At 33.8% G+C, this 27,943-nt stretch overlaps 1 protein-coding gene across 12 annotated transcripts in view; it reads right to left on the bottom strand.

The window, feature by feature from the left end:
• The window catches only part of LOC114331044 (probable phospholipid-transporting ATPase IA), a 231,133-nt gene that overhangs the window by 97,306 nt on the left and 105,884 nt on the right, over positions 1-27,943 (bottom strand). The window contains exon 1 of one of the 12 annotated variants that reach the window (XM_028280512.2): positions 24,993-25,141. The exons of the other annotated variants lie outside the window; for them this stretch is intronic. Coding sequence (XP_028136313.2) covers positions 24,993-25,074 — 82 coding nt within the window. The 5' untranslated portion in view covers positions 25,075-25,141. Of the gene's footprint in view, positions 1-24,992; positions 25,142-27,943 lie in introns of those variants that run through there. 12 annotated transcript variants of the gene reach the window in all.

A 27,943-nucleotide genomic window follows, 5' to 3' on the forward strand; every position in this document is an offset into this window, starting at 1 on the left:
CAGATCGAAAGATCTCCAAGAAGAAAAAGAAGAAGAAGAGGATTTTAATGCGAAGATTGGCGAAAGAGACCATGAAGATATCATGGGAAAATATGGTCTGGTAACACGAAATAATGAAAGAGGAGATGTTGGCATCTTTTTGCGACAGGCAAATAAGACATGCGGAAACACAATCACAATTCCATAGAAAAGAATGTAATGAAGAGTAAAAGATATCGCCAGAAACAAATCGAAACAATTATCCCAAAGAGATATGAGAAGTCCCAGATCTAAACAATAAATCTGAAACTTCTCTTGAAACCACTTTCTGGTAACATCCTTAATCTCCGCCTCTTACAATTTATATCGGCAAGAGACGACGAATAAATGAGACGAAAGGGCCTCCATAATATGCAGTCACATTCCGTCTATTCGTCTAGGAAAAATTCCAACGAAAGTTGATTCCGTGTACTCAAAATATGAGTAAAATAAAAAATTCTTCTTCTTCTTCTTGTGCCACTCCTATCGGAGATTGGAAATCATTAACGCTACCCTGACCTTGTTTACAGCTGACCCCTAAAAAGTTCATTAGTGGTGCAGCCAAACCACTCTCTTCAATTCCGCAACCATGACATTCTGCTACGGCCTGGATTCCGTTTTCCATCTATTTTCCTTGAATTATATTTTAAAGTAATGCGTATTTATGTTCTCTGATCAGGTGTCCTTCGTATTACTTCAATGAAACATAAGCTGTTTTTTTTTTTTTTTTTTTATTAACAAAAATCGCATCAGCCAAATTGGCTATTAGCGAAACAATAGTGGTGAACAATAATTTTTATTACATTTGTGTTTTTATATATTGTATAAAATGTTAATTGCACTTAGGAACCTCTTTAAATTTGACATATTGCACTGTAGGCCTAGAATGTCACTCAGTTTGTTTGGTATATTGTACAATATGCGCTTTGGCGTTAATGCTGCGCAATTCTCCAATAAATGTTTGATTGTTAACTTTTCTTCACAGTTGTCACATCTTGGTTCTTGTTTGTAGGAAAACACATGACTATTAGTTAATCGCGTATGACCCAATCGGAGTCGCGTTAATATTACCTGGTCTCTCCGACTTGTTGGTAATGTTGGCCAGGGTTTTATCGATTTTTTAATTTCGCGTAGCTTGGCCGATGACACTTTCCACTTTTCTTCCCACATATACCGCACTTTACGTTTGACCGCCGCTTTCACATCCGCACTCGTAAATGTTTCCGTACACTCCGCACTATCACTAGTTGCAGCTTCTTTTGCAGCGTTGTCTGCCTCTTCATTTCCTTGAATTCCAATATGGGATGGTATCCAGAGGAATATGATAATTTTTCCATTCAGTTGAGCGGTATGAACTTCTTGTTTTATTTTGATGACCAAAGGATTAGATGGGTAGACATATTGGATTGACTGTACCGAACTTAGAGAGTCTGTGAGTATGATATATTTGGTATTACTGGACGCATTGACAGCAAGGGTGGCCTGGTATAGAGCGTATAATTCAGCAGAGTAAATAGAGTACTCTGAAGGGAGTTTGTATTTATTTGTTGATGTTGGGGTTATGACTGCAGCACCAGTGCCTTCATTTGATTTAGATGCATCGGTGTATACTTGTGTATACTCCTTGTAATTGCGGAGTATATCATTGAAGGCGGATTTGATTAACTGTGGATTTGTTGAATGTTTATCGAAAGAAATGAGGTGTGTTAGGCACTGAGGGTTCTTTATTTGCCACGGAGGAATTGAGGACAGTTTGGAAGGAAAGCATTCTGGGAACGCATAGTTTATTTGATTTAAGTAGCTTCTAATTCTTGCGTAGAAGGGTTTGGCCGTTCTTGGTTTATTTATGAAGAGATTTGGGAACTTTACTGTAAAACAATTTTGTATAGTAGGGTTTTTTGAGTTACACCTGATTTTTGCGGCGTATGCTACACTTAAATAAACTCTTCTGTCTTCTAAGGAGGGTTCTCCAACTTCACAATACAGACTTTCGATTGGTGTTGTGCGAAAAGCTCCAGATATTATACGTAAAGCGAGATTGTGAAGACTGTCAAGTTTTTTCAGCAGCGTCTTAGCCGCTGTAGAATACACAGTAGACCCATAATCTAATTTTGATCTGATTAATGTTCTGTATAACATTAAAAGTGTTTGGCGATCCGCACCCCATTCTTTATTGGCCAGAGTTTTTAGAAGATTTAGTCGCTTGTGACAAGATAACATCAGATTTGTTATATGAAGTTTCCAGCTTAGGGTTTCTTCGAATGTCATGCCCAAGAACTTAATTGACGTTGCGCGCTTTAGGTTTTCATCACATAGTCTTAGGTTGGGGATATTTGTGACGTTTCTCTTTGAAAATAGGATGAAGCGAGTTTTTTCAGCGGAAAAACAGAAACCTGTTTTTTGTGACCAGATTTCTAAGTCTTGTATAAAGTTCTGTGTATGACGAAATATATTTTGTATATTTTTACCTTTGCAGAAAACTACAAGATCATCTGCGTAGACTCGTGCCTTTACAGGCGATTTTAGGTTTTTGAGGATATCATTGATTGCCACTATGAAGAGAGTAGGACTTATAACCGAGCCTTGAGGGATACCATTTTCTGGATACATTATATCTGATGTTATGTTATTTGTCCTAACTCTGAAAGTTCTATTTTGAAGGAAATTTTTAATAAAGAATAGGCTGTGACCTTGAATGTTCCAACTATGTAATTTTTTTATTATATAGTCGTGCCAGGCTGTATCGAAAGCTCTTGATATGTCAAAGAAAACCGCTAGACATTTACCCCCTAGTGCGAATGCTTCAGAAATGTCACTCTCCAAATCTATGATATTATCTATAGTTGACCTTTGGTCTCTAAAACCACTTTGTTCTGGAATAATCAAATCTTGTCTCTCCAAGTGCCATCTTAGTCTATTGTTAATAATCTTTTCTAGTAACTTACACATGGCGCATGTTAAAGATATCGGTCTGTATGACTCGGGACTTGTCTTAATACTATTAGGTTTTTGTATAGGTATTACTATGGATTCATGCCATTTTCAGGAAATTTGTGTTGAAGCCAAATAATGTTAAACAGATCTAGAAGTTGTTTGTGAGCGCTCGCTGGAAGGTGTTTAATAAAAATACTAGGAATATCGTCCGGGCCAGCGCTAGTTTCTTTAATATTTGACAATGCTTCCGTATACTCTAATTGAGAAATGGGTAAATTTAACGGTTCATCTGTGTTAGTAGTAATGCTAATTTTCTTATTTTCTTCATGTTGTTTGTAATTAATGAAAGATTTTTTATAATTAATATTACTGGATCGGTTTTTGTATGTGTTAGCAAGGATTTTAGCAATCTCAGTATTACTAGTAACTGCCTTTCCATTTCTCTCGAGGCTTTTGATATTCTGATTGCTGTTTAATCCAGATATTCTTCTGACTTTGTTCCATACTTCAGTCATGGGAGTGTTTGCATTTAATGTTGATACATATTGAGTCCATGACTGGCGTTTGGCATTTCTAGTTGTCTTCTTGGCTATTGCACGTTGTTTTGTATATTCAATTTTATTCTCGAGAGTCTTGTAGCGCTTGTATTTGTTAAAAGCTCTTTTGCTAGATTCAACTGCTGTTTTGCATTCATGGTTCCACCATGGGACGGGGTTGCGTTGTTTTATGTATGAAGTTTTTCCTATTGCTCTTTCTGCTGCTTCTGTGATAATGGTAACAATGTTCTTAAGGGTCTCGTCTATGTTTGAGGTGCTTTTAAATGTGGTCATACTGCTTTCGACTAAATTTGAAAAAAGATTCCAGTTAGGTTTTTTTAAATTCCATTTTGGGGTAAATGTCCGTCCACGTTGGTTTTTGTTGTTATGAATAAAAATTGGGTAGGGATCACTGTTATACAAGAAATCCAGCCTATCCCAGGTGAGCTGTGGGGGTCAGACCTGGTTCGCATATCGTAAGGTCTATACATGAAGATTCACCGTTCTGTATATTAAATCTAGTGGGTCTGCCGTCGTTTAAGACTGAAAGGTTGGACTGTTCAAATATCTCTTCCAGCAATCTTCCTCTGGTATTTATAGTAGAAGAGCCCCATGAAAAGTTGTGAGCATTAAAATCGCCCAAAATAAGCCTGGGTTGGGGAATTTGTTGTAAGAGTTCAGTTAATGCTTCTGAGTCTACTTGCGTTGATGAAGGTAAGTATAAGTTACAAATGTAGATATTTGGACTCGAGTTAACTTTAATGCAAATTGCTTCTAGATTAGTTTGGAGAGGAACTACTGTAGTTTCAATTGACTTTTTTACAAAGATAGCTACACCACCACTGGCTTTATCTTGGTTAGTTCTGTTTTTGCAGTAATTTTTAAATTTTTTTAAAGCTTGTATGTTTTCATTTTTGAAATTAGTCTCCTGAAGACAAATTATATCTGGATTGTGTCTGGACAGAATTATTTGGAGCATTGGAAGGTTATTATAGAAACCGTTAATGTTCCACTGCAAAATTGATGAGAAGCCCATTTATAATAAATAAAACTGAAATTTGGGATTGTCACAGAAGTTCATGACTCTATTCTTGAGAAAACTCACTTTCAGTCTCTGATGCCTCAGTATCCGAGTAAGCCATCTGTAAATGCTTCAATAGTTTCTTTCTAATTTTTGTACATCTAGCTTTAATCGATCTTTGTTTGAAATACGGGTATATTGCTGTTAGCATTTTCACTAAAGCTTCAAATTCGCTAGTGTAGTTTTTTATGATGCTGACTGGGTCCTGTGCACCATAAACATTTTCAAATAGATCGGATATTTGATCAAAATCAAGAACAAATGAAGGGTTTTGCTCTGAGATGAATGCCTTGGTCGGTTCCATGAGTACGTGAGTTGGAGTCTTTCCCTTACTTTTCTTTGGTTTTTTAGCTGGAGCAACATTAGGTTTAACAAATGGTTCAAGACTTTGGTTTTCTGAATTAGCATCTTGCGCTAGAGGAGGTGTAACAATGTCATCCAAACTGCGTTTTGAGCTATTTTGTGTGGACTGGGTTGTATCTATATTGATAATTGGTTGTGAGGTTGGAGTTTTGGAGGGGTTGGTTGAAAGTATTTCGGAAGGTATGGGTTGCGATAATGATTGGGAGTGGGGGTTTTGGTTATAATTTTCAGAAACTGATTCTTGGATTGTTTTGCAATTTGCTGCAGTGTGGCCTGGCCTTTTACATGAAAAACAGATCAAGGAATCTTGTGCAAAATAAATTCTATAGTTGGTGTTATCATAATTCATTAATATGGATTCAGGTATTGGGGCAAGCGGTGGTGTGATAAAGATTTGTCGTCTAAAACTATAAATGTGGTTGAATTCCGGCAAACCGGCGCTTATCTTGAGAAATGACATGGGAGACATGGGTTGAAGGCCCAATTTTTCAATTTCTTGAATTAATACAGCATGCGGTATGGAGGGACAAGCGTTTGACAGAATTAGCCTTTGTGATGGAGTGATTAGTTTGCGTGCTTGGACTTTTTGGTTATTAATTTCTATGGATCCTCCATAATTATTCATGAAATTTTCAACAACATTTTTGTTTGCAAGGTACATACACACTCTGTTGTTAGAAAGCCTTGAGGAAAATAGGATATTTTTGGGCTCGATCAACTTTCCTAGTGAAATCAGATAATCTTGAAGTTTAAGGTTTTCAATGGATGGGAATACAATGGCTTGTTCTTTTGTTGGAAATTGTTGTTCAATCAAAGCAGTAGAATAAGTTTTAGTAGTGTTTTCCATTTGGGCGCTCCTGTAGTCAGAAGTCCCGGCAGTCGGATTTGACATATTTTATTTATTATTCAAAACTAAGTAAATCCCGAAATACGGACCTGTCTTACAACAGGTGATTTTATCATGTCGTTATAGATAACGAATAAACGTGTTTAGGGTTTTTTGTACCAAACCGACTTCTGATAAATAATAAATTCCAGTGAAATAACTTGGCTTTATGTAATTTTAAAGAGTACTTACGTACAATAATTGAACGCACTATAATACACTTATATATGCGAAAATAAAAATTTTTTACTCATTAGCTACTATCTAAATAACTATTTTGTTTGGAGCTGACAAATACGCACCAACTAGTATACCTGCCAGGACCGAACTCCCATAAGCTGTTTTATCCCAAAGTTTAGAAGATAAAAACGTACACAAAATATTAGATATCAATGAACAGTTAAAATAATGGAAAAATTGCATTTCTTAATTATTTGAAGATGAGGGAGTAGAACACTATACACCGATTGCTAAAATAGGTCCATCTATAACAGAAAGTGGGGTTACATGGGCAATACTAACGGCAAAAAAATGGAAAAGGACTTGGCACCGATGAAGTGAGTGCTGAAATACTAAAATTTTTGGGAGAAAATGGATTTAAAGGACTGTGTGGTCTATTTAACGGAAATTATGACACTGGAATACTAGTCGAATTTCCAGTTATTCTTAAGCATATTCTTGAATCCAATAGTTCGTAGTCAGAGACTTGAAAAATCAGAATGCTGTTTTTCTGGGTTGTAAAAATGTACTTTTCATCTAGCTAGGTAATAATTACAGGATTCTAGCATACAGGGTAGTTTTGGATGGCATTCAAAAGCTGTAATACAAACCAGAATATTCAAACTTGAAGACAGAAATATAATTTTGTTTTCTACGTACCAAGTGTATGAATCTAGCCTTGTTCGGAAATATCAGAAATATTGTGATGCAATATCTTTCTTCTACTGTGCAAAAAACTATTAAAATTGGACTATAAATTAAAAAGTTATTTAGATAAAACTTTGTTAACATTGTGAAGCAACCGTTTTTTATGCCTGAGTATATTTTGCTGCCATTTTTATGTACAGGACAGGGTGAGATTCGTTGTCTGTGATTCCAATAATATTGCACAACAATACCCGTTCTAGGTGAGGACGCGTTGATAAAGAAAAAGGCGCAGAAAAAGACGGAAAACAAAAGAACAAATAAGAAAAGTGCCAAGGGATAAAAAAATAGTGAAATATTCCATTTTTTTGCTTTTCTTCATTTAAATATATTGTCCAACGCTCAATTCCATTTAGTAATGCATAATTTTGTTTTTTATTTTAATTACAAATTAGAGCTTTTTTCTATTCTGCTCTTATTATAAGTGTTATCTCTATTGACGGAAATTTAGCGATACTAAATCAAAACGTTTCATGTCCTCTGCTGATCATATTATTATAAATTATTTGGAGCCAGGATGGCCTTATTGGAGGATATAGTACTTTTATTAATTCAATATATAATTTATTCATTAGATATTTAAGCTGCTCCTGCTATTTTACAGAATTGTAAGCGGTTTAAGACTAAAAGGCATGAGACCATCACCAACGTCCTTTAGAACATGACGAGATGGCTGACAATCAACTCGAAAATACCACCACAGTCTTAAGATCGGACAAGAACAGGCCTAGGGGCTAATATAAGAAGAACAAGTCAAGAAATCTACAGATGATGACAGCTGCAGTCTTCATGCAATATATTCCGTTGTTATATTGTAGATTGCAGATCACTTATGCTGGGGCCACACTAACGTCTAATGCCGTCAATTATCGCATTATTTGACATTAATGCTGGGCCACACTAGCGTTAACGTTTAACGTTCATTGTCGTATTAATTTATACACCAAAAATGATGAATTAAAGTGACTGGCCACACTTATTTTAGCGCGTAGTCAGTAGAAATCGCGTTTTTTAATCAAATACTTTTAAGAAGGAAGTAGAAGCTGCTACGCTGTTATATTTTATGAGTGCTAACTATTATTTTATGAATTTATTACATATTTTATAAATGGATCAAGCAAAAACCAAGACTCAAAAGAAGATGGTGGATGACAAAAACGCACAGAAAACTATTTTTTATATCTATTTAAATAAGTCGTATGTATAGTATCCCATAAATTATTTTTTCATTACACCACTCCATGTTCGTAGAATAGTATGTATTTCACAAAAACAAATTACACTTCTGCAGTGCAAGATAGAACTTGTTGCGTATAACTAAAACAGCGCTAGTGGAGCCAAAACAACGCGATAAGTGACGGAGTAACTCCTTTGATGTGTCGAAAGAAACCGACACTCGAGCTATCGTCTAACGTTTAACGTGATTAATAATGGCATAAAGAGACGTTATTAATCACGTTAAATGTTAGGCTATAGCTCGAGTGTCGGTTTCTTTCGAGACATCAAAGGAGTTACTCCGTCGCATATCGCGTTGTTTTGGCTCCACTAGCGCTGTTTTAGTTATACGCAACAAGTTCTAGCTTGCAGCGCAGCAGAGTAATTTGTTTTGTGAAATAGGCATACTATTCTACGAAAATGGAGTGGAGTAATGAGAAAATAATTGAATTTTTAAGAGTGTTTGAAACAGAACCTTGTTTATGGGATCCCCGACAAAAATCACACAAAAATCGTGGTGTTCATGGTGACGCTTGGCGACGAATTGTGCAGTCATTATCTTTTCCAGCGACGGTAGGAGATTTAAAAACGAAAAAAGACACTATTCTTATGGGATACTATACGACTCATTTAAATAAATATAAAAAAATCGTTTTCTGTGTATTTTTATCATCCACCGTCTTCTTTTGCGTCTTGTTTTTTGCTTGATCCATTTATAAAACAGGAAATTCATAAAATAATAATTAGCACTCATAAAATATAACAGCATAGCAGCTTCGACTTCGATCTTGAAATTATATGATTAAAAACGCGTTTCCTGCTGACTATACGCGCTAAAATAAGTGTGGTCAATCACTTTAATGCGCAATTTAATCCATCATTTTTGGTGTATAAATTAATACGATAATGAAGGTTAAACGTTAACGTTAGTGTCGCCCCAGCATTACTAATTCCTCAGAGCGCCGAGATTCAAATGATTAATACAAAAATAAAATATTTAATAAACCCCAAAGAAAATTTACCGCGATACGCCTATGTCCAATTTGTAATCAATTAATGCTTACAAAACGACGACGACGAATCCTTAACGCGCTTAATGAGATTTCTACGTAAAGGTAATAAAATAACCTTAAATCTAATTATTGATTTTTTGAAATAGTTCAATAATAGATTGACTTCTGGCTCATTATGTGAGCATACCGGTTTATAATGTCGATATATTTCTATTTTGGGTAATATAGCCGATATTAATAATGTAGGTTGTAGGTATAGGGTTTGATATTGTTTAGTCACGTGCCCAGAAAAACTTCGTAACATTCAATTTTTAGGAGATTGAAATCAAAGAAAGTAAATATACCTACACCTTATAAACCTTAATTTCCACCATGTCAATAGCAATTTTGATAAATAGAGTATTAATAGGTGTTTGTAAAAATATTTAGTAAGTATATTATACAATTGTTTTTGTACATTTTTTACTGTATACAGTTTGTACTAATTTTAGCCTATAACTTATAGGAAGGAAAAGACTATCGTGGCTAAGAAACATCCGACACTAGACAGGGCTAGTGTAATGACTACAACTATGTAATTGACCGTGTATGTGAGCTGTGATATGTTTATGTAGGTTATTTACGTTTAATTTTTTGAATAGTTTAGTTTAGTACCATAAACTTTGTAAAATTCCCAAGGCCTAAATGTGTTTTTACTGACAAACTTAAAGAAGGATAGAAGTATGTACAATGTAGAGGTAGCAACACAGTCAAGTTCACATTTTACATTTTCTACAACCCCTTGGACTACCCCTGTCCGGATTTGGCCTTAATAAATTATGGTAACCCTACCTATAAGTCACTATAGTCATTATAGTCACACAATTTTGTGCACTCTGTAACGAACGGCCTCTCAGCGGATCACCGGCAAGGTACCGAGCGCGAATCAACTCCAACGCACTCCCACTAGACGTCCTCCACTACCGATGGATGCCAGGTGAGGGACCGCCGGTATTTAAGAAGAGAGCCGAGGAAGAACTTGCGGCGAGAGAGTCTTGCTAAGCTTTAGGCTCCCTGACTAAGTAGTATACTGAACTAGTAAGCTAATCTGGGCGACAGAACTCTGTAGTGAAGAGATGCTTCGCTCGTAACTAAACAAAATCCGTGTAATCGTGTAGTGAACGGTTGCTGCTATCTCCGATCCGGAATTGTTGTATGGATCTACTTAGGGTGGCCCTTAAAAATGAAATTTAAAAATTTTCACCTCTCACCACCTAATATTGTTCCATAAAATTATAAATTTTTATTGAAATCTGAAAATATTTAAAGGTGGCCCCGGGCCCCTGAGGCCGCATGCAATTGAAATTAGACGTGTACTACCAATTTCTGCCAATAATGTAAAAGATATCAATAATTAATCGCTTATCAGTTACAATTAAGCACAGGAATAGAGTATTAAAATCGGTAAAGATGAAGTGAAATGGACTTGGACAACAATAATAATGCTAACGTTGGTGCGGCTACGACTTCTGAAGGTGAAACCTTACCTAAAAGAGAACGAATCAAAATCATGACTTCTGTACTTTCATCTGTCCTCGATAGAACCCAGGTATCGTCCAGGAAAGCCACATTTATTATTGGTAAGGTCGCATGTAGTCTTGGTCATGATGTAAGCTCGTTAGTCATCAGTCGCAGCTCTATTCAGTGCGGGAGAGAGATAATTCGAGACAAGATTGCAACAAAATTAACCATTGCTAATGGGAGTCTTAATTTCCAAGAAACATGTAGATCGCCGTCCTGTTCTTGTATCAAATGTCAATGGTAGATATGAACAGCTATTGGATGTTCCAAACTTACACAAGGGAACGGCAATTGCTCAGGCAAATGCCATTTTGGAATATTTGCAGGAGGTATTATTCATCAAGCCGCTGCTCTATGTTTCGATACTACTTCATGCAACACAGGGCCGAAGTCTGGGAGATGTACCATTCTTGAGCGTAAGTTGAGAAAGGACTTGCTTTTTTTAGCCTGCCGCTACCACATTTTAGAACTCTACATAGAACATAGTTATATCTCTGTTTGATAAGGTAATGAGTATTAACTCCTTACCTCATCAAACACAGATATAACTATGAGTTCCATAATTATATGGCCTCCAAAAAAGGGTTTTCAAAATATTCCAAGACAGCTGGGAAATTATAGATAAAAATACTTTTGAACTGGCTTCCACAGATCCTGCTTTTGAAGCTATGATTTCAAAAAATCGCAAAGACACTTTAAATTTTGCCATGGAACACTTGCAAGGAGTTCAACCAAGAGATGACTACAAAGAATTCTTAGAGTTGTCAGTAATTTTTCTGGGTAAAGTTCTCCTTTCTATTATCCTGGAGCCATGCATAGGGCGAGATGGATGTCTAAAGTTATATAATATGCTATAAAGATGTGGTTGTTTTGCAGCCAATTTAAGTTGACAGCTTCGGAGCTGAAATAAATTTGTAATTTAGCGGCCTTCGCAGTCAGCGTATACTTGAAGGCCTGGATACAAGCATCATTAGCTATTGAAGCGCCATTTAATGATTTTCGGCTCATGTAACAGCTCTTTAACTACCCGAACCAAAGAATTGCCACTGTAACAAGCCAAAAACTTCAAAAACACTTATGGTATCTATCTAAACACCTCATCCCGATGAGTCTTTTGATTCCAGGATACTTCCAGAATCAAAAAGATTAATGGTTGGAGCTATGGAAAAAGAAGCTCCTGAACACCCTCCAAAACGTGCTACCGATATGAAATCTTCTGCATTTTTGGAGATCAGAGGTCTGGAGCAGTTTTTTACTGTAAACTCCAAACAATTCTTTAACATGAACATGCTTTCACTTCCTGATGACTTTTTGAAAAGAGATCCGGTTCAATGGAAAGATAATGAAAGTTTCAAGGCAGCCAAAAAGATGGTGAAAAATTTATTGACGGCAAATGATAGGGCAGAAAGAGGAGTTGCACTAATTGAAGACCTCAACAAAAAACTCACTAATAAGGAAGAACAACTACAATACCTTTTGCAAGTAGTTACGGAGCACCGAAAAATGTTTCCGAGCTCTACAAAAAGCGAAATCTTGAAAACAAAACAACAAAGAAGTTAGAACTATAGTGACCTTTTTTTATAAGTCAAAAATTATAGAAATTATTTATTTTTAATAATAAATTATTAAAATTCTTTTATAATGGCAATATACTAACTTGAATAATGAATATGCGAAATTTCCAGCCCCGGGACCACCTCTAAATATTCACTGATTTTCATGAAATTTCGCACGTTTAAGTTTGATGTATAATGGAACACTTTTGGGGGGTGAGATGCTGAAATTTTAAAATTTAAATTTTCTCACATATTTTAAGGGCCACCTTAATGGATACCTATATAGTTATTGATATTTTGATTGTGAGAGTATGTGTGGTTACACTGGATTGAAGTGTAATTGAAAGTCTGTGCGTAATTGCTTCTTGTATTACATTAATTGCGTTTACTTTTGATAGTAAATACAATTTTTTTTTCTTTTGCAGACGTCCGCAATAGGGCCTTTCTTCGGGGGCGGAACGAAGACGGGATATTGTTTTATTTTATCATTTTGATTTTACTTTGTATATGAATAACAAGAATACATTTATTTTATTTTAACCTGTATTTTAATGAGTCTGTTGTCCGGAAACCCGTCACCGTCACAACTCTCCCGTATTAAACATAACTAAAATCTTTCTCCATTTACAAGCCCTATCTCACTATTTTCGTTATTAAAGTAATCAAAGAATAATTATGGTTTGTTTTGTGTTTTTGGGTGAATTATACCAATCAATATAATTATTAATTTGAAATTCAAAACACGTTGAAGAATAGAGATAAAAATAGACGCATAAAAAACTATGAAATGATTCCGTTTTTCTATAAAGGAAATACTGTAAATGTATTCGCGTGCTACTGAAATCAAAACACGGAATATTCGGGAAAAGACTTTGATATAAATCGTTGATTAGTTGGATCTACGGGGTCCAAGAAAAATATTGTTTGAGTTTCGGTTTAAAATAATAGGCTGTTCATCTGTTCAATAAGTTTTGCGGTTCGATAAGAAAAGCACAATTTTGTGGTTTGAGATACACTTTATTTTACAGTATAGTCTCCCTGAACATCAATACACTAGTTGCAACGGAAGTTAGAATCTGGAACGGCTGCAGAATAAGATTCCACAACTGTTGGACCAGTCAACAAAAACGCATGGATTTTTTAGGTATTGAAACAGATGAAAGTCGCTAGGGGTCAAATTTGATGAATACGGTGGATGCTTCAACAACTCGAACTTCAATTCATGGATTTTAGCTATTGTCAAAATGCTAGTTACTACTAGTAATTACTAACTAGGTTGCAGTCCTTGGTTAAACAAAATAAAAGATTATTCTGAATGTAAATTAAATTAATAATCGTTACTTAAACGATTACTGATTAGTGGATACAACCTGTAAACCATTAAAAGATTTTAATGGTTTAATTATTCATTATAGTAATCTATTACTAATAGGAATGACACATAACATTCTTCTGATAGTAAAAAAAGGTGCGTAAATGAATGCAAATATGACAATATAATTTTTTTATTTAATTATATACAAAGAAATTATATCGCTTTAATTCTATTACATGCAAAAACTTCTATTTTAAATGGCATTTCGCACTTGTCGAAACAAATTATCGAAATTTCATGTTAATGATCTAAGACTTTCAGTCAACCTTATGATATGACATAATATGTCATATCATAAGGTTTGTCATAATATGTCATATCAATAGTTTTAAGTGAAAAAGGGCAGTGACCCTCAGGCTGGATCCCTTTCTTACCTAATCGGCAAAAAGGTGGTGCTGACGACATGTTAAAGGGTACAGCAACTAAATTCCGGAAGATAAGAAATCTCTAGGAAGATAAGAAAATATTTCTTTGTTATTGTTTGAATTAATTAAGATAATTAATTAGACGTAGAAGAATGCAAAGACTTAGAGGCCGAAGAGCAAGCCGGTTTCCGCGCTGGCAGATCCACCACTGACCACCTATATTGTGTAACACAGTTAACAGACAAACAAATAGCCTACAATCAAGAACTTCATTTAGTGTACATAGACTTAAAAAAAAGCATACGATACTGTAGCACAAAGTAAACTTTGGGAAGCCCTCGAAAGAACTAACATCAGTCTGAACCTCATTAAAGCTGTAAAAAATCTATATAGTCGGTTCGCTAAACTCAGACGCAACCGGCTAGATATTTTAGTCGATAATTTTTTTGTTTTTTGTCAATTTTGCAAAAATTGGCAAAATTACTAACTATTTAGTGATTATTAACTATTTAGTAATTATTTTTTGCCAATTTTACTAAAATTGGCAAAATTACTGACTAAAATATCTAGAAAGTTGCGTCTGAGTTTAGCGAACAGACTATACCACCATAATATAGCAAAAGTTAAGCTAGGCAAGGAAATCTCGTCAGTATTTGAAGTGAATAAGGGACGTCCATCAAGTTAGCAGAACAAAGTCAGCAGAACATAGTTATTCTTATACAATAATTAAGTATAAATAAAATGCAAATTTAATGTTCCAAGAAAAAATGTATTGCTCTTTTTTTAAGTTATCCCATGTTCTGCTAACTTGATAATCAAGCTAGCAGAACAGTAAATAGTTCAAAAATTTGATAAATAATCATCTATAATTGAATGCCAAAGTAGTCTCTAAATTAAATGCAAATTTAATATTCCAAGAAAAAATTTATTGCTCTTTTTTTTTAAGTTATCGCATGTTCTGCTAACTTGATAATCAAGCTAGCAGAACAGTAGTTCAAAAATTTGATAAATCATTTATAACTGAATGCCAAAATATTCTCCGAATTAAATGCAAATTTAATGTTCCAAGAAAAAATTTATTGCTCTTTTTTTTTAAGTTATCGCATGTTCTGCTAACTTGATAATCAAGCTAGCAGAGCAGTAGTTCAAAAATTTGATAAATCATTTATAATTGAATGCCAAAGTATTCTCTGAATTAAACACAAATTTAATGTTCCAAGAAAAAATGTATTTCTCTTTTTTTTAAGTTATCGCATGTTCTGCTAATTTGATAATCCAGCTAGCAGAACAGTAGTTCAAAAATTGATAAATCATTTATAATTGAATACCAGAGTATTCTCTGAATTAAATGTAAATTTAATGGTCCAAGAAAAACTTTATTGCTGTTTTTTTAAGTTACCGCATGTTCTGCTAACTTGATTTCAAGCCAGCAGAACACTAGTTCAAAAATTGATAAATTATTTATAATTGAATACCAGAGTATTCTCTGAATTAAATGCAAATTTAATGTTCCAAGAACAATTGATTGCTCTTTTTTTAAGTTATCGCATGTTCCGCCAACTTGATTTCATTCAAGCTAGCAGTAGTTCAACTTTAACATTGAACAGTAGAATAATTATTGATAAAATATAAATAGTTGAATACCACAGTATTCCAACAAAATAATGTTCCAACAATAATGTTCCAAGAAATGTTCCAACAATAAATTTAATTAAGAAGTTAATAAACCGTGGGAATTTTACCAATAATTACTACCAAAAGCAGATGCGATTAGAAACTCTAGAGCCATTCTCCCTCACTGCACAATATAAGTTTTTGTACCATATTCGGGGTTGTCAATTTAGTAGATTTTCTACTAGATCTACTAGAATCTGGTAGAAAATACATATAGTAGATTTCAGTAGTAGAACATGCGGTAACTTTTAGAACGGTATGCGGTAGAACATTAAATTTGCATTTAATTCAGAGAATACTTTGGCATTCAATTATAGATGATTTATCAAATTTTTAACTACTGTTCTGCTAGCTTGATTATCAAGTTAGCAGAACATGCGATAACTTAAAAAAAAGAGCAATAAATTTTTTCTTGGAACATTAAATTTGCATTTTATTTACACTTAATTATGGTATAAGAATAACTGTGTTCTGCTAACTTGATGGACGTGAATAAGGGTCTTAATCAGGGCTGCTGTCTATCGGCGACGCTATTTAAAATATATTTGGAGCAAGTTTTGAAATCCTGGAAAAGGAAATATAAGAATATGGGTATACCGCTAAATGATACACACTCTATGTTTTGTTATACATGATATACACTCTATGTTTTGCGGATGATGAGTTTCTTATGGCCCAGGATTATCACGATATTGAATATATGACCAACAAAATCATAGAAGAATACCGGAACTGGGGTTGAGAAGTGAATACCAAAAAAACGGAATATATGTGCGTTGGAGGTATACAGCAGGATCTAGCGTTGGAAAATGAAATATCTATTAATCACTGTCAGGAATATAAATAAATACTTGGGGCTTAAAATTACACAAAATTGAACATTAGAGAAGAATATCCAAGAAAAGTGGAATACAAGGAAGGAAAGCTATCGCATTATGGAACACAATCCTATGGGATCGAAGTATCTCCAAAGAAAATAAGCATAACATCTAATATATAGCAGCGTATAAACCCACCAAATTCCATTTGCATATCTCAACCGTTTTAGATCAATAAATAAATCGTCAGTTTGTAAAAAAAACTTCAACACCCATTATCTCGGAAAAGAAGCATTTGCGGACTTTATAAAGATGTTTATAAAGCAAAGTGTCATGAGAATTATCCCTTAAAGTTTGCCATACTTATTTAAAAACACCCTGACGAAAAATAAAGCTAGTTGTTAAAGTACCTAACTTTTTAATTATCCAACATAAGCGAATGAATCAAAAAACAGAATGTTAAGAAACCATGAGGCTATAGTTGGGATTTCAGTATTTTATAAATGCTGGAATATTCCACAGCGTCACGCGAACTTTGAGAAAAAATCACAGTTTGATTAGTACACCCGGTATACAATGATAATTTACCTGCCTAGCAACAATACTATTACAGCGATATTGTTGAAGAATAAGGCTATAACATATTAAAAAAAAAATAAATCCGACAACAGGTTTAGGAAATTCGAGACACCAAAAATTGCCCATTTTTAAGGTAATGCGTTAATTTCTTGGAGAAGTGTAGAATAACCTTAACGAACTTTAATTGAAACATACACAATCAACCAAGCTTAACGCCATCCCTAATGGGAGCTTTTTAAATTGTTACTCTTCCTACAAATATTTACCCAATCGAACATCGGCAACAAGCTCATTACAAGCGCAATAACACTCATTCATATTGTCGAATAACGCTAGCTCTGTTTACTTAACGTACATATTTGCGCATGTTTTCGCTAAAAGCTTTCGAAGCGTTTTTCCGTGCGTTTCGAACCAATTGCTGCATTATTTACAACAGCCTCGGACTTTTTTACGACAGGAAAACAGGATTATGAGAACCAGCTGTACAAGTGGTGACCTTAGAAGGAATGTGTCGTAAATATTCATTGGAAATTGATTGGAGGGTAAAACGCAATATTACGTCACGACGTAATTATTAATGCACAAAAACTAAGCACAATAAAAGTTATACGGAGTGAGTTAAGGTCTCTTGTAATTGTTTAAACAAACGAAAAAATTTTTTCCAAAAAATAACTAAAAGCAGACGTGTCCTACTCAAGTACGTTACTGTACATGCCCACTTCTTTCAAAAAATGACAAAATGGATACCTGTTGAAACCCTACCTCGGTTTTTCTTGTCCTTTTCAGTTCACACGTGAAGTATAACATGTCGCACTATAAAATCTATACACATGTGGTATAAACATGAAAGTACAATAAACCCGAAGAGAACAACGCAAATATTGTTATAAACAATTAACAACAATCTACTTAATCAGTTCGTCAGTAACAAAGTTCGTTCAATCATGGCGAGATTTCAAGAATTGAAGTATCGGCTCCATATTCCGGAGTTGTATTTTCACAAAGACTGAGAAAAATCATTTACACAGTGGTGTATATAAACTGACATGTGCTGACTGTCAAAAAACTTACATCGGTCAAACGGATAGAACCGTTAATAAACGTATAGCAGAACATAAAAGAGCTTTCAATAATATAAAAACAGATATCTAACAATAAAACACTGAAAACGTTTGTTTTCTATACTTCCACAAAATTTATTACACCTATGTGACTACAGCTGTTTCGGCAGAGTGCCTTTCTCAAGTGATTTAAATTACTATGGGTTTGCCTTTTTAAAGTCTTTAACTGAAGAGGTTGAGGAGTGGGGAGCTGTTTGTCTCGAGTTGGTCATTCAGAATTATATTTATATTTTTCAATTTATTAATTTCCATAGATTCTAATAAAGATAGCTTAAGGCCTTTATTTTGAATATGCAGAATTTGAAACTGTTCATTAAAAGAATGATTATGATCTAGAACAGGGGTCACCAATTAGTTTCCATGGGGGTCCGTTTCGAAAACCTAGGACACTTTCGGGGTCCGGATTTATGCTGCCTGTGTCTGACTGTTCTGATTCGGTTTCTTTGTGTATTCTTGTTAAAAAATATCACCTATAAAAAATCAGAAAGGTGTCGGGCGAAATTTTTGGGCAGAAATTGTTAAACATTTTTTTAACAAATTCAAAACATCACCTTTCTTGCCCCCGAAAATATGTTTTTAGCATTTTTGGGTCATCTTAAACAAAAAATATCTGTCACTTTATTAAAACTTAACAGTTTTCAAGCATCACATATGCATATTTTTGCATTTTTCAGATTTTAAATCGCTTATAACTCGAAAACTATCAACTTTTCAGAAATATGACACGAGCCTTTTTTGTTTACAATTACCCAAGAAACCTAAAAATACATTTTTCGAGGCAAAACGTAATTTTGAATTTGCTTAAAAAAATGTTTCACCCTTCTGATTTGTTTAAAGGGGACATTTTTGAACAGGAATTATCAAAAAAATCGAGTCAGAAACATTTTTCATACGAAAGTGGCCTCACACATGGACTAATATGGAAAGGAAAACTAATAATATCTGATTGTTTTTTGGTTACTGTATACTTTCCTGTAAGTTTTCCTGGTACAATAAATAAAATATAAATTCATTGTCTTGATGTTATTATCAGTATATTTTGAAAACAGCAGTATTGTAAATTGTTACTGAAAATATTTTAAAAGTTAGGAATTTATATTTTGGATGCTAATTCAGTTTTTAGACATCTTCAATGTTGTAGAAAGGAAACTGAGGAGTTTAAAATAAATAATCATAGTACAAAATGCTAATTAACATGTTATCTTTTCTACATTAGTTTCAATGCAAGGTGTTTGTTGCAAACTTATTAAATCTGAAAATTATTTTAATTAAATGCACATCTGAAAAGTACTCCTACTTAACATATAGTAGAGAGGAAATGAATATAAAAAATGCACATGACAATTTTATATTACAGTTTACTTAATTTCAAAATTAATGATTAGTAAGTATAACAATAAGGGAACTCTTTACAAAATTAAATTATCAGAGGGAAAAATGACATTTTTTATGTACAACCAGTCTTGGAGTTTAGTGCACCTGAGTCTCATTAGGGAGTTGAGATATTCATCTGTTAAGTGAGATCTCTACCGATTTTTAATAAAGTTCATTCTTGATAAAGTGGGTTCGCACACATAAGTTGAGCCAAACATAGTACACAATTTCATAGCCAAACATTTTCAAAATAATTGCCAAACACTAGGTATATCCTGAATTTATTGACGGTCCGCACAAAACCAGTCCACGGTCCGGATGCGGACCGCGGTCCGCTAATTGGTGACCCCTGATCTAGAAGGTGAAGTGCGTATGTAGAAGTGTCTGTTTTTCTATTGTTGAAAGCCCTTTTGTGCTCTGCTATCCGTTTGTCAAAGGTTCTGCCAGTTTGACCGATGTAAGTTTTCGGACAGTCACCACAAATTAGTTTGTAAACACCACTTTGTAGTTGTTTTCTCTTTCGGCTCTTATTGTTCTTAATATATTTGCTTAAGTTGTTGTTAGTTCTGAAAGCTGGTGTTATTCCTTTCTTTTTTATGTATCTGGCTATTTTTGTTGTTATCTTGCCAGTATATGTGATAGAGCAGAAGGTACTGGGTTCTTTCTGTGGTGGTGGATAGACTAATTTCAGGGCTTTCTTATGGAGTTTTTGGTTTAAAATTTTGTTAATTGTTTGTTATAGCCATTGTTTACTGCTATTTGTTTAATGATGTTCAGTTCTATCTCGAAGTTATTTTTTGACATGGAAATTTCTGTCAGTCTATGTATCATGCTATGGTAGGCTGCTAATTTATGTTGTGTAGGATGGGATGATGAAAATTATGTATAGTTGTGTCAGTATGGGTAGGTTTATGATATACGGAGAACTCATATTTGTTGTGTAGTCTGGTAATTGTTACATCTAGAAAGTTTATGGACTTATTCTGTTAGGTTTCTATTGTAAACTCAATGATCAATATCAATTAAACTCTATGGTAAACTCAATATCAAATAAAAACAGATATGTATGCACTTCACCTTGATAATAATAATCATTCTTTTAACGCCCAATTTCAATTGCTCTACATTCAAATATAGGTTTTAAGCTTTCTTTATTAAAATCTATACAAATTAGTAAATTAAAAAATACAGATATAATTTTGAATGACCAACTTGACACAAACAGCTCTCCCCACCATAACTTATTCATCTAAAGAACAGACAAATAGTAAAAATATATCACTTGAGAAAAGCACCCTAGCCGAAAATGCTGTAGTAGTCAAAATAGATTGTAATAAATTTTGTGTAAGTATTGAAAACAAAAGTTTTGGTAGATAAAATGAATTTCTATCAAGTAACGGTCGAATTCATCAAATATTTAGAGTGTGTGTTATCATAATATGTCAAAATTGTTTGTATATGTGAGGTACATAGTGTTAATACGCCAATTCAAAAAAGTCTAAACAAATAAATAAAGTAATTGGTGGATTCGACCGTTACTTGATGGAAGTTCATTTTATCTCATAATAAAACGCTGAAAACGTTTGTTTTCTATACTTCCACAAAATTTATTATAACTACGAGATTACAGCTGTTTCGGCAGAGTGCCTTTCTCAAATGATAAGTGATTTAGTTTACTATGGGTTTACCTTTTTAAAGTCTTTAACTGAAGAGGTAGGGGAGTGGGGAGCTGTTTGTCTCGAGTTGGTCATTCAGAATTATATCTGTATTTTTTAAATTATTAATTTCCATAGATTCTAATAAAGATAGCTTAAGGCCTTTATTTTGAATATGCAGAATTTGAAACTCTTCATTAAAAGAATGATTATGATCTAGAACAGCGGTGCTCAAAGAGTCGATCGCGATCGACCGGTCGATCGCCAAAGTTTTTGAAGTCGATCGTGATTCACGGAAAAAATACAAATGAAAAAGATGTGTACACTAATTTACTTCTGCATACATATGTGAGGTGGTTGAAATAATTAGTCCCGTAATAATTTCTTTTCTAGAAGAACGAGGGAAAAATTTACTTCAAAACGAAAAGCTCATTGATCTGGCTTTCATATCAGATTTAGCAAATCATTTGAACCTCCTTAATTTGGAACTACAGGGTAAAAATAACAATTATCGATATGATGAGCGCAGTAGATTCCTTTGTCAACAAAGTGTTATTTATTATTGATTAATCAAATGAACAGAAAGGATTTAACAACTTGCTGTCGTTGAAAAAAAGGTTAACCGCCCATTTAAATTATAGTATTTATTATGAGACGGAGATGCAAGTAGTTCATTGCGAGTTTGAAAGACGCTTGGCTGATTTTAAGAAACTGACAGATATTGTAACATTCATGTCTAATCCATTTGCTTGGAAGACGTGGAAAAAATTGCCACTGAAGTATTAATTACTTTCAATATGGAGATCATTTCCATCCAAAATGAGGCACTGAAAATAATTTCGGATACTTATATACACCTTAAGTCCAGAGCGGCTGATAAGAAATTTTGGTCTTTCATAAGGTATAACAAATATCCACCTTTGAGGCAAATAGCTCTGAAGCTCATAGCATTCTTTGGATCAACGTACTTGCGTGAGTCTGCACTTTCCCAAATGAAGGTAGTGAAATCAAAGTATCATAATGGGCTAACTGAAGAACATATCTCATCATGCTTGCATCTGGCCCTCGATAATTCCGTACCATCATATGAAAATCTTGTGAATATTATGCAGTGTCATGCATCAACATCCAAATAAAATTAGGATGAAAAACATGACTTTAATTACAACTCTCTGAAGTTACAACTTTTTATGAAATAGAAATGTGCAACAAAGTTTTTTATTTTCAAAACTGTTGTTTTTTACTACTAGCAGTCGATCGCTGGACGCTTGCAGTTTATGTGAACACTATGGACACTAATCTAGAAGGTGAATATGTATAAGATGCGTATGTAGAAGTGTCTGTTTTTTTATTGTTGAAAGCCCTTTTGTGTTCTGCTATCCGTTTGTCAAAGGTTCTGCCAGTTTAACCGATGTAAGTTTTCGGACAGTCACCACAAGTTAGTTTGTAGACACCACTCTGTAGATGTTTTCTCTTTCGACTCTTATTGTTCTTAATATATTTGCTTAAGTTGTTGTTAGTTCTGAAAGCTGGTGTTATTCCTTTCTTTTTTATGTATCTGGCTATTTTTGTTGTTATCTTGCCAGTATATGTGATAGAGCAGAAGGTATTGGGTCCTTTCTGTGGTGATGGATAGACTAATTTCAGGGTTTCTTATGGAGTTTTTGGTTTAAAATTTTATTATTTGTTTTTTCGTTATAGCAGCCTACTATAGCATGATACATAGACTGACAGAAATTCCCATGTCGAAAAATAACTTCGAAATAGAACTGAACATCATTAAACAAATAGCAGTAAACAATGGCTATATAACTAACAAACAATTAATAAAATTTTAAACCAAAAACTCCATAAGAAAGCCCTGAAATTATTATATCCATCACCATAGAAAGAACCCAGTGGGGTGTATTCTGTAACACCTCCGTTAAATTTTAGAGGCCTTTAAAATTTTAGCTCCCGCTAAAAATATTTTGGTATTCTGTAAATTATGGATCCGTTAAAATCATAACCTAAACCGTTAAAACTCCCTCTAAATAAAAATATTTTAGAGGATGTCAAAATTTATCAGTCCGTTAAACGTGGTTTGATTATTTTTGTTGGGTTATGTTTGTATGAATAGTAGTTTGTTATTCTTGTATTATACTGAAGATAAATGTTTAAAAATGGCAAATGGCTTTTTATAATGTATTTGGTGAAGAAGTACTTAATAAATAATAATGAAAGGTAAGTCTCATTTTACTTTAAAATCGACACACTACACCTATAAGTAGGTAACAAAATTCAAATTTTTGGTTCTTTTTGTAGAGCTGATTTCAGATTACAACAAAAACAAAAAGTAATTGACCTGAAAGTAACTACAATTACCCTTTCAAAGGAAGTAGGTACCTACCTACCTAGAAATGTGATTGAAAAAGTGTTGGAAGTCAAAGATGTTTGTCAAAGCAATTAAATCCTATTAATGCAGATAAAATTATTTAAAGTTATTGTGGAACAATACAAAACATACCATATGTTTATAAAGGTGAAGTTTCAGAAGGTTTATAACCAGATGCAGATTAATAAGATGAACTTAATGTTATTGAAAATAGACCATTTGACCAAAATTAGTGTCGAAGGGGAGAAGAAATAAGATATGCAATTTTTCAGCAATATTTTAATGTATACCTTTATAAATAAAAATGTTTAATTGGAAAATATGAGTTTTACTAAAAAATAATTAAATACAATAAATATTGTTTTCTAGGAAACTGACAATTTCTTCTTCTTAAGGTTTTTGGCCTCTGATAGTCAATTTTCGGTCAATTTCTAGGTTAAAAGTAGTTCAAAAACGATCAACGTGCAACGTTGCCGTATTTGTTCCAAAACCTTTTAGAGGATTCCTCTAAAAAAATATTATTGTAGCGGTCCTCTTTAATATGTGTTTACAGAATGTCAATCTAACCTAAAAATTTTAAAGGACTGTTAAAAGTTAAATTTTATAGGCCTCTTAAATTTAACGGAAATGTTACAGAATACACCCCAGTACCTTCTGCTCTATCACATATACTGGCAAGATAACAACAAAAATAGCCAGATACATAAAAAAGAAATGAATAACACCAGCTTTCAGAACTAGCAACAACTTAAGCAAATATATTAAGAACAATAAGAGACGTAAGAGAAAACAACTACAGAGTGGTGTCTACAAACTAACTTGTGGTGACTGTCCGAAAACTTACATCGGTTTGTACAAACTGGCAGAACCTTTGACAAACGGATAGCAGAACACAAAAGGGCTTTCAACAATAGAAAAACAGACACTTCTACATACGCACTTCACCTTCTAGATCATAATCATTCTTTTAATGAAGAGTTTCAAATTCTGCATATTCAAAATAAAGGTCTTAAGCTATCTTTATTAGAATCTATGGAAACTAATAAATTAAAAAATACAGATATAATTCTGAATGACCAACTCAAGAAAAACAGCTCCCCACTCCTTAACCTCTTCAGTTAAAGACTTAAGGGCAAACTCATAGTAAACTAAATCACTTAAGGAAGGCACTCTGCCGAAACAGCTGTAGTCACATAGTTATAATAAATTTTGTGGAAGTATAGAAAACAAACGTTTTCAGTGTTTTATTGTTAAATAAATAAAGGCAGACGTGCTCTACTCAGGTGCGTTAATGCGCTGTATTATACATGCCCACCTCTTTTAAAAAAATGACAAAATGGATACCTGTTGAAACCCTACCTCGGTTTTTTCGTGTTCTTTCCAGTTCACACCTGAAGTATAACATGTCGCACGTTAAAATCTATACATACGCGGTATAAAAATGAAAGAACACTACATCTGGGGAGAATAACGCAAATATTGTTATAAATATTTAACAAAATCGACTAAATCAAACACTGCACATCTGTCATGACATTGTAGCAAAATCTGGATAGGCAAAAGGTACTCACGTCCAAAAAATCGGCTCCTGAGTATATGGCGGAGTTCCCTGTAGAACGACATCGCATCTTTTCGAAAAGTTCGTTCAATCATGGCGAGATTTCAATAATTGAAGTATCGGCTCCATATTCCGGAGTTGTATTTTCACAAAGACTGGGAAAATCGATGGGATCCGTGTAGCGCATGCGGCATCATGCTATGCATACGATTTACGTAGCGGTTAATTTTTCACGGGTAGCGCAGGAAAACAAAAATAAAAGTTTCAAACGGGGAGAATATCAACCGTTCAAGCGTGAAATTGCACTAACAATACGAAAAGGTTGTGGCAACATTTAAATACATTTATGTATTTTCCGAACTATTTCAAAATTAATAACGACTGGTAATCTCAAATAGTCCAGAAAGCCACTGCGAATACGATAGGAAAAATATTCTGGTTCGGATTTTTTGCACAATCTTACTAAAAAAAGGACCCCTTTTAAGAAATGTGCATGTTGCCAAGTCCAAAAGTGGGTCAAAAATTTTTTGAACTTTTTTTTTGTTTTTTTCCTAAAATTTTTGTTTTTTTTGCATCGAACGAAGTTTTCTTAGGTTTTTTGGATTATTCCAAACAGAAAATGTCTTTAGTGATTTTAAGTTGATAGTTTTTGTCATATAACCGATTAAAAATTAAAAAATTGCGAAATCGGCCATTTTTAACCCTCAAGAACTATGTGAAAAACTGAAAATTTCAATGTTGCCAAGGTAGCTAGATATTCTGTAAACATCGATTGATGAAATCCCGAAGAGATTTTTGCAATATAATATAGAAAACCCTTTTGTTTTTTTAATTGCTAACCAAGCGGGCGCGACACTATTTTCAACCGTTGCATGTACAGTGGAACCCCGATAAGTCGGCCCCCATAACCCGGAAGTCCGGCTAACCCGGACCGATTTTTATCAGACAAACATTTCAACAATAAAAATGTATGTAATATAATATTTGAGAGATAATGGGTATTTGTGTAATTTGAACTACATATACGATAGTAAAAATGACTCATGGCACACGACGTTCATTGTCGTGTTATCGGAAACAACAGGCACCTGTAGTATCCTTCATTTATTTTAAACTGTCTTAGCATTGTTTAAGAAAAACTAAAATACTATTAAAAAATTATCTTTTAAACAATGGTCTTAGTCTTCACTGTTATTAAATAACAAAACATCTTTACGATTGAGACCGTATTGTGTGTAGTACAGTCGTATTTTTCGCTTCCGTTCTGTGATCATTCGTAAATCTATTCAGATTTTGTGTTTGCGTGTTTCTTTGTCTACGTAATGGCAACAAAACGTAAAAACGTTGTAGTGACAATGGAAAAGAAACTAGAAGCATTAGGTAGAATTGATAAAGGCGTAATTGATACGTAATTTAGATGTGTACTGTGCATATATAGTCCGTCTAGAAAGTATCCGGAATTTTATATGTTTCCTAATTTTAATAGATTTCCTTTTTGTAACATTTTAAGACAAAAGTAATGCATCAAGTAGGTTGTGCCGATAGTAGGTTATGGACAAAATCGCATGATAACACCACCTGTCTAATATTGTTTTTTGTAAACAGACTTAAGATTTGTGAAATAATGTCGCAAGTAGAAAAAAGAAAAGTGGTGGAATATTTGTATAGAAAGGGTGTCCGAAACGTTAAAAAATTAGTGTAAATTGACTGAACTCGGAAAAAGTGCAGTGTATGAGAGAATAAAGAGGATAAAAAATGACATAGCTATGAGACATAGACCAGTTTCTGGCTACATATGGCTAAAAAGCAAGGCAAGGAATCAAGGAATCCAAAAAAAATCCCTACAATGACACCTCTGCAAAGGCAACGAAGAATAGATTTTTGTCAACGTTTTCAAGGAGATAATTTTAATAATGTCTTTATATCTGATGAAAGTTGTTTCCAGCTTGGTGCAAATCATCTAAAAGTCCTATCAAGAGAAAATGTTACCGTTCAAATTTAAAAATTTCCCACTAAAATAATGGTTTGGGGAGCAATATCTCAACGTGGTGCTACACCTCTCTGTATAGTTAATGGTACTGTTGATAGTGCGAAATATTGCGACATCCTAAATGGTTTTCTTCTTGAAACGGCTCATGTTTTATATCCAGAGGGGTGGTGTTTTCAGCAAGATAATGCAATATGCCATACTTCTGCTTATACTCAAGGTTTGATTCGGTCAGTTTTACAGGCCTGGAACACCATTACCGAAAATTATGGCCTTGACCTAGTTTCGGGTGTACCTGGACGTTTAGTTAAGTGTTTAGATTTAAATGGAGGTTGTACAAGTAAATGAGATGAATTATTTGTTGAAATTTTATATTTCAAGTGATAGAAATAAATACCGTAAAATTATAATTCTGCTTTCTTTTTTCCGGATACTTTCTAGATGCACTATATATTTCATGTTATTTCAATTATAACGGAGTTTACCTGTAAGTATACCGTATTTTATTAATTTGTACCATTTTCTCCTGCTAACCCGGATTTTCGATAACCTGTACTCCACCTGTATTTCCACTGTACCTATTGGGACCGTTCGGAAAGTTCGGAAAAGCGACACCTGGTTTCTTCGCTCTGCACTTTTATTCGTACTTTTAACTATATTGGCCAATCATATGATCCTGGTTACTGGATAATTGTCAAGGCCATAGTCCAAAAAAAAATAATAAGAAGAAAAAATAAGATTTAGGTTATGTTATTAAAACGTAAACAATTGTATGTAGTAAATAAAATTAGTTATTAAAATGCAGTACTGCAAGCAAAATACAATTAGTTAAATTTAATTTTATATAATAATTGCATATCATATCAATATTGTGGAGCAATATATATTTTTTCTTCTTAAATGACAATAGGTATGAAATGTACGTCAATTTGACAATTTCAATTGGCAATATGAATTATTTAAGAAAGTTGCAATAT

The sequence above is a fragment of the Diabrotica virgifera genome, chromosome 8 (assembly GCF_917563875.1).
Source record: "Diabrotica virgifera virgifera chromosome 8, PGI_DIABVI_V3a".
In the NCBI taxonomy this organism is placed as follows: Eukaryota; Metazoa; Arthropoda; class Insecta; order Coleoptera; family Chrysomelidae; genus Diabrotica; species Diabrotica virgifera.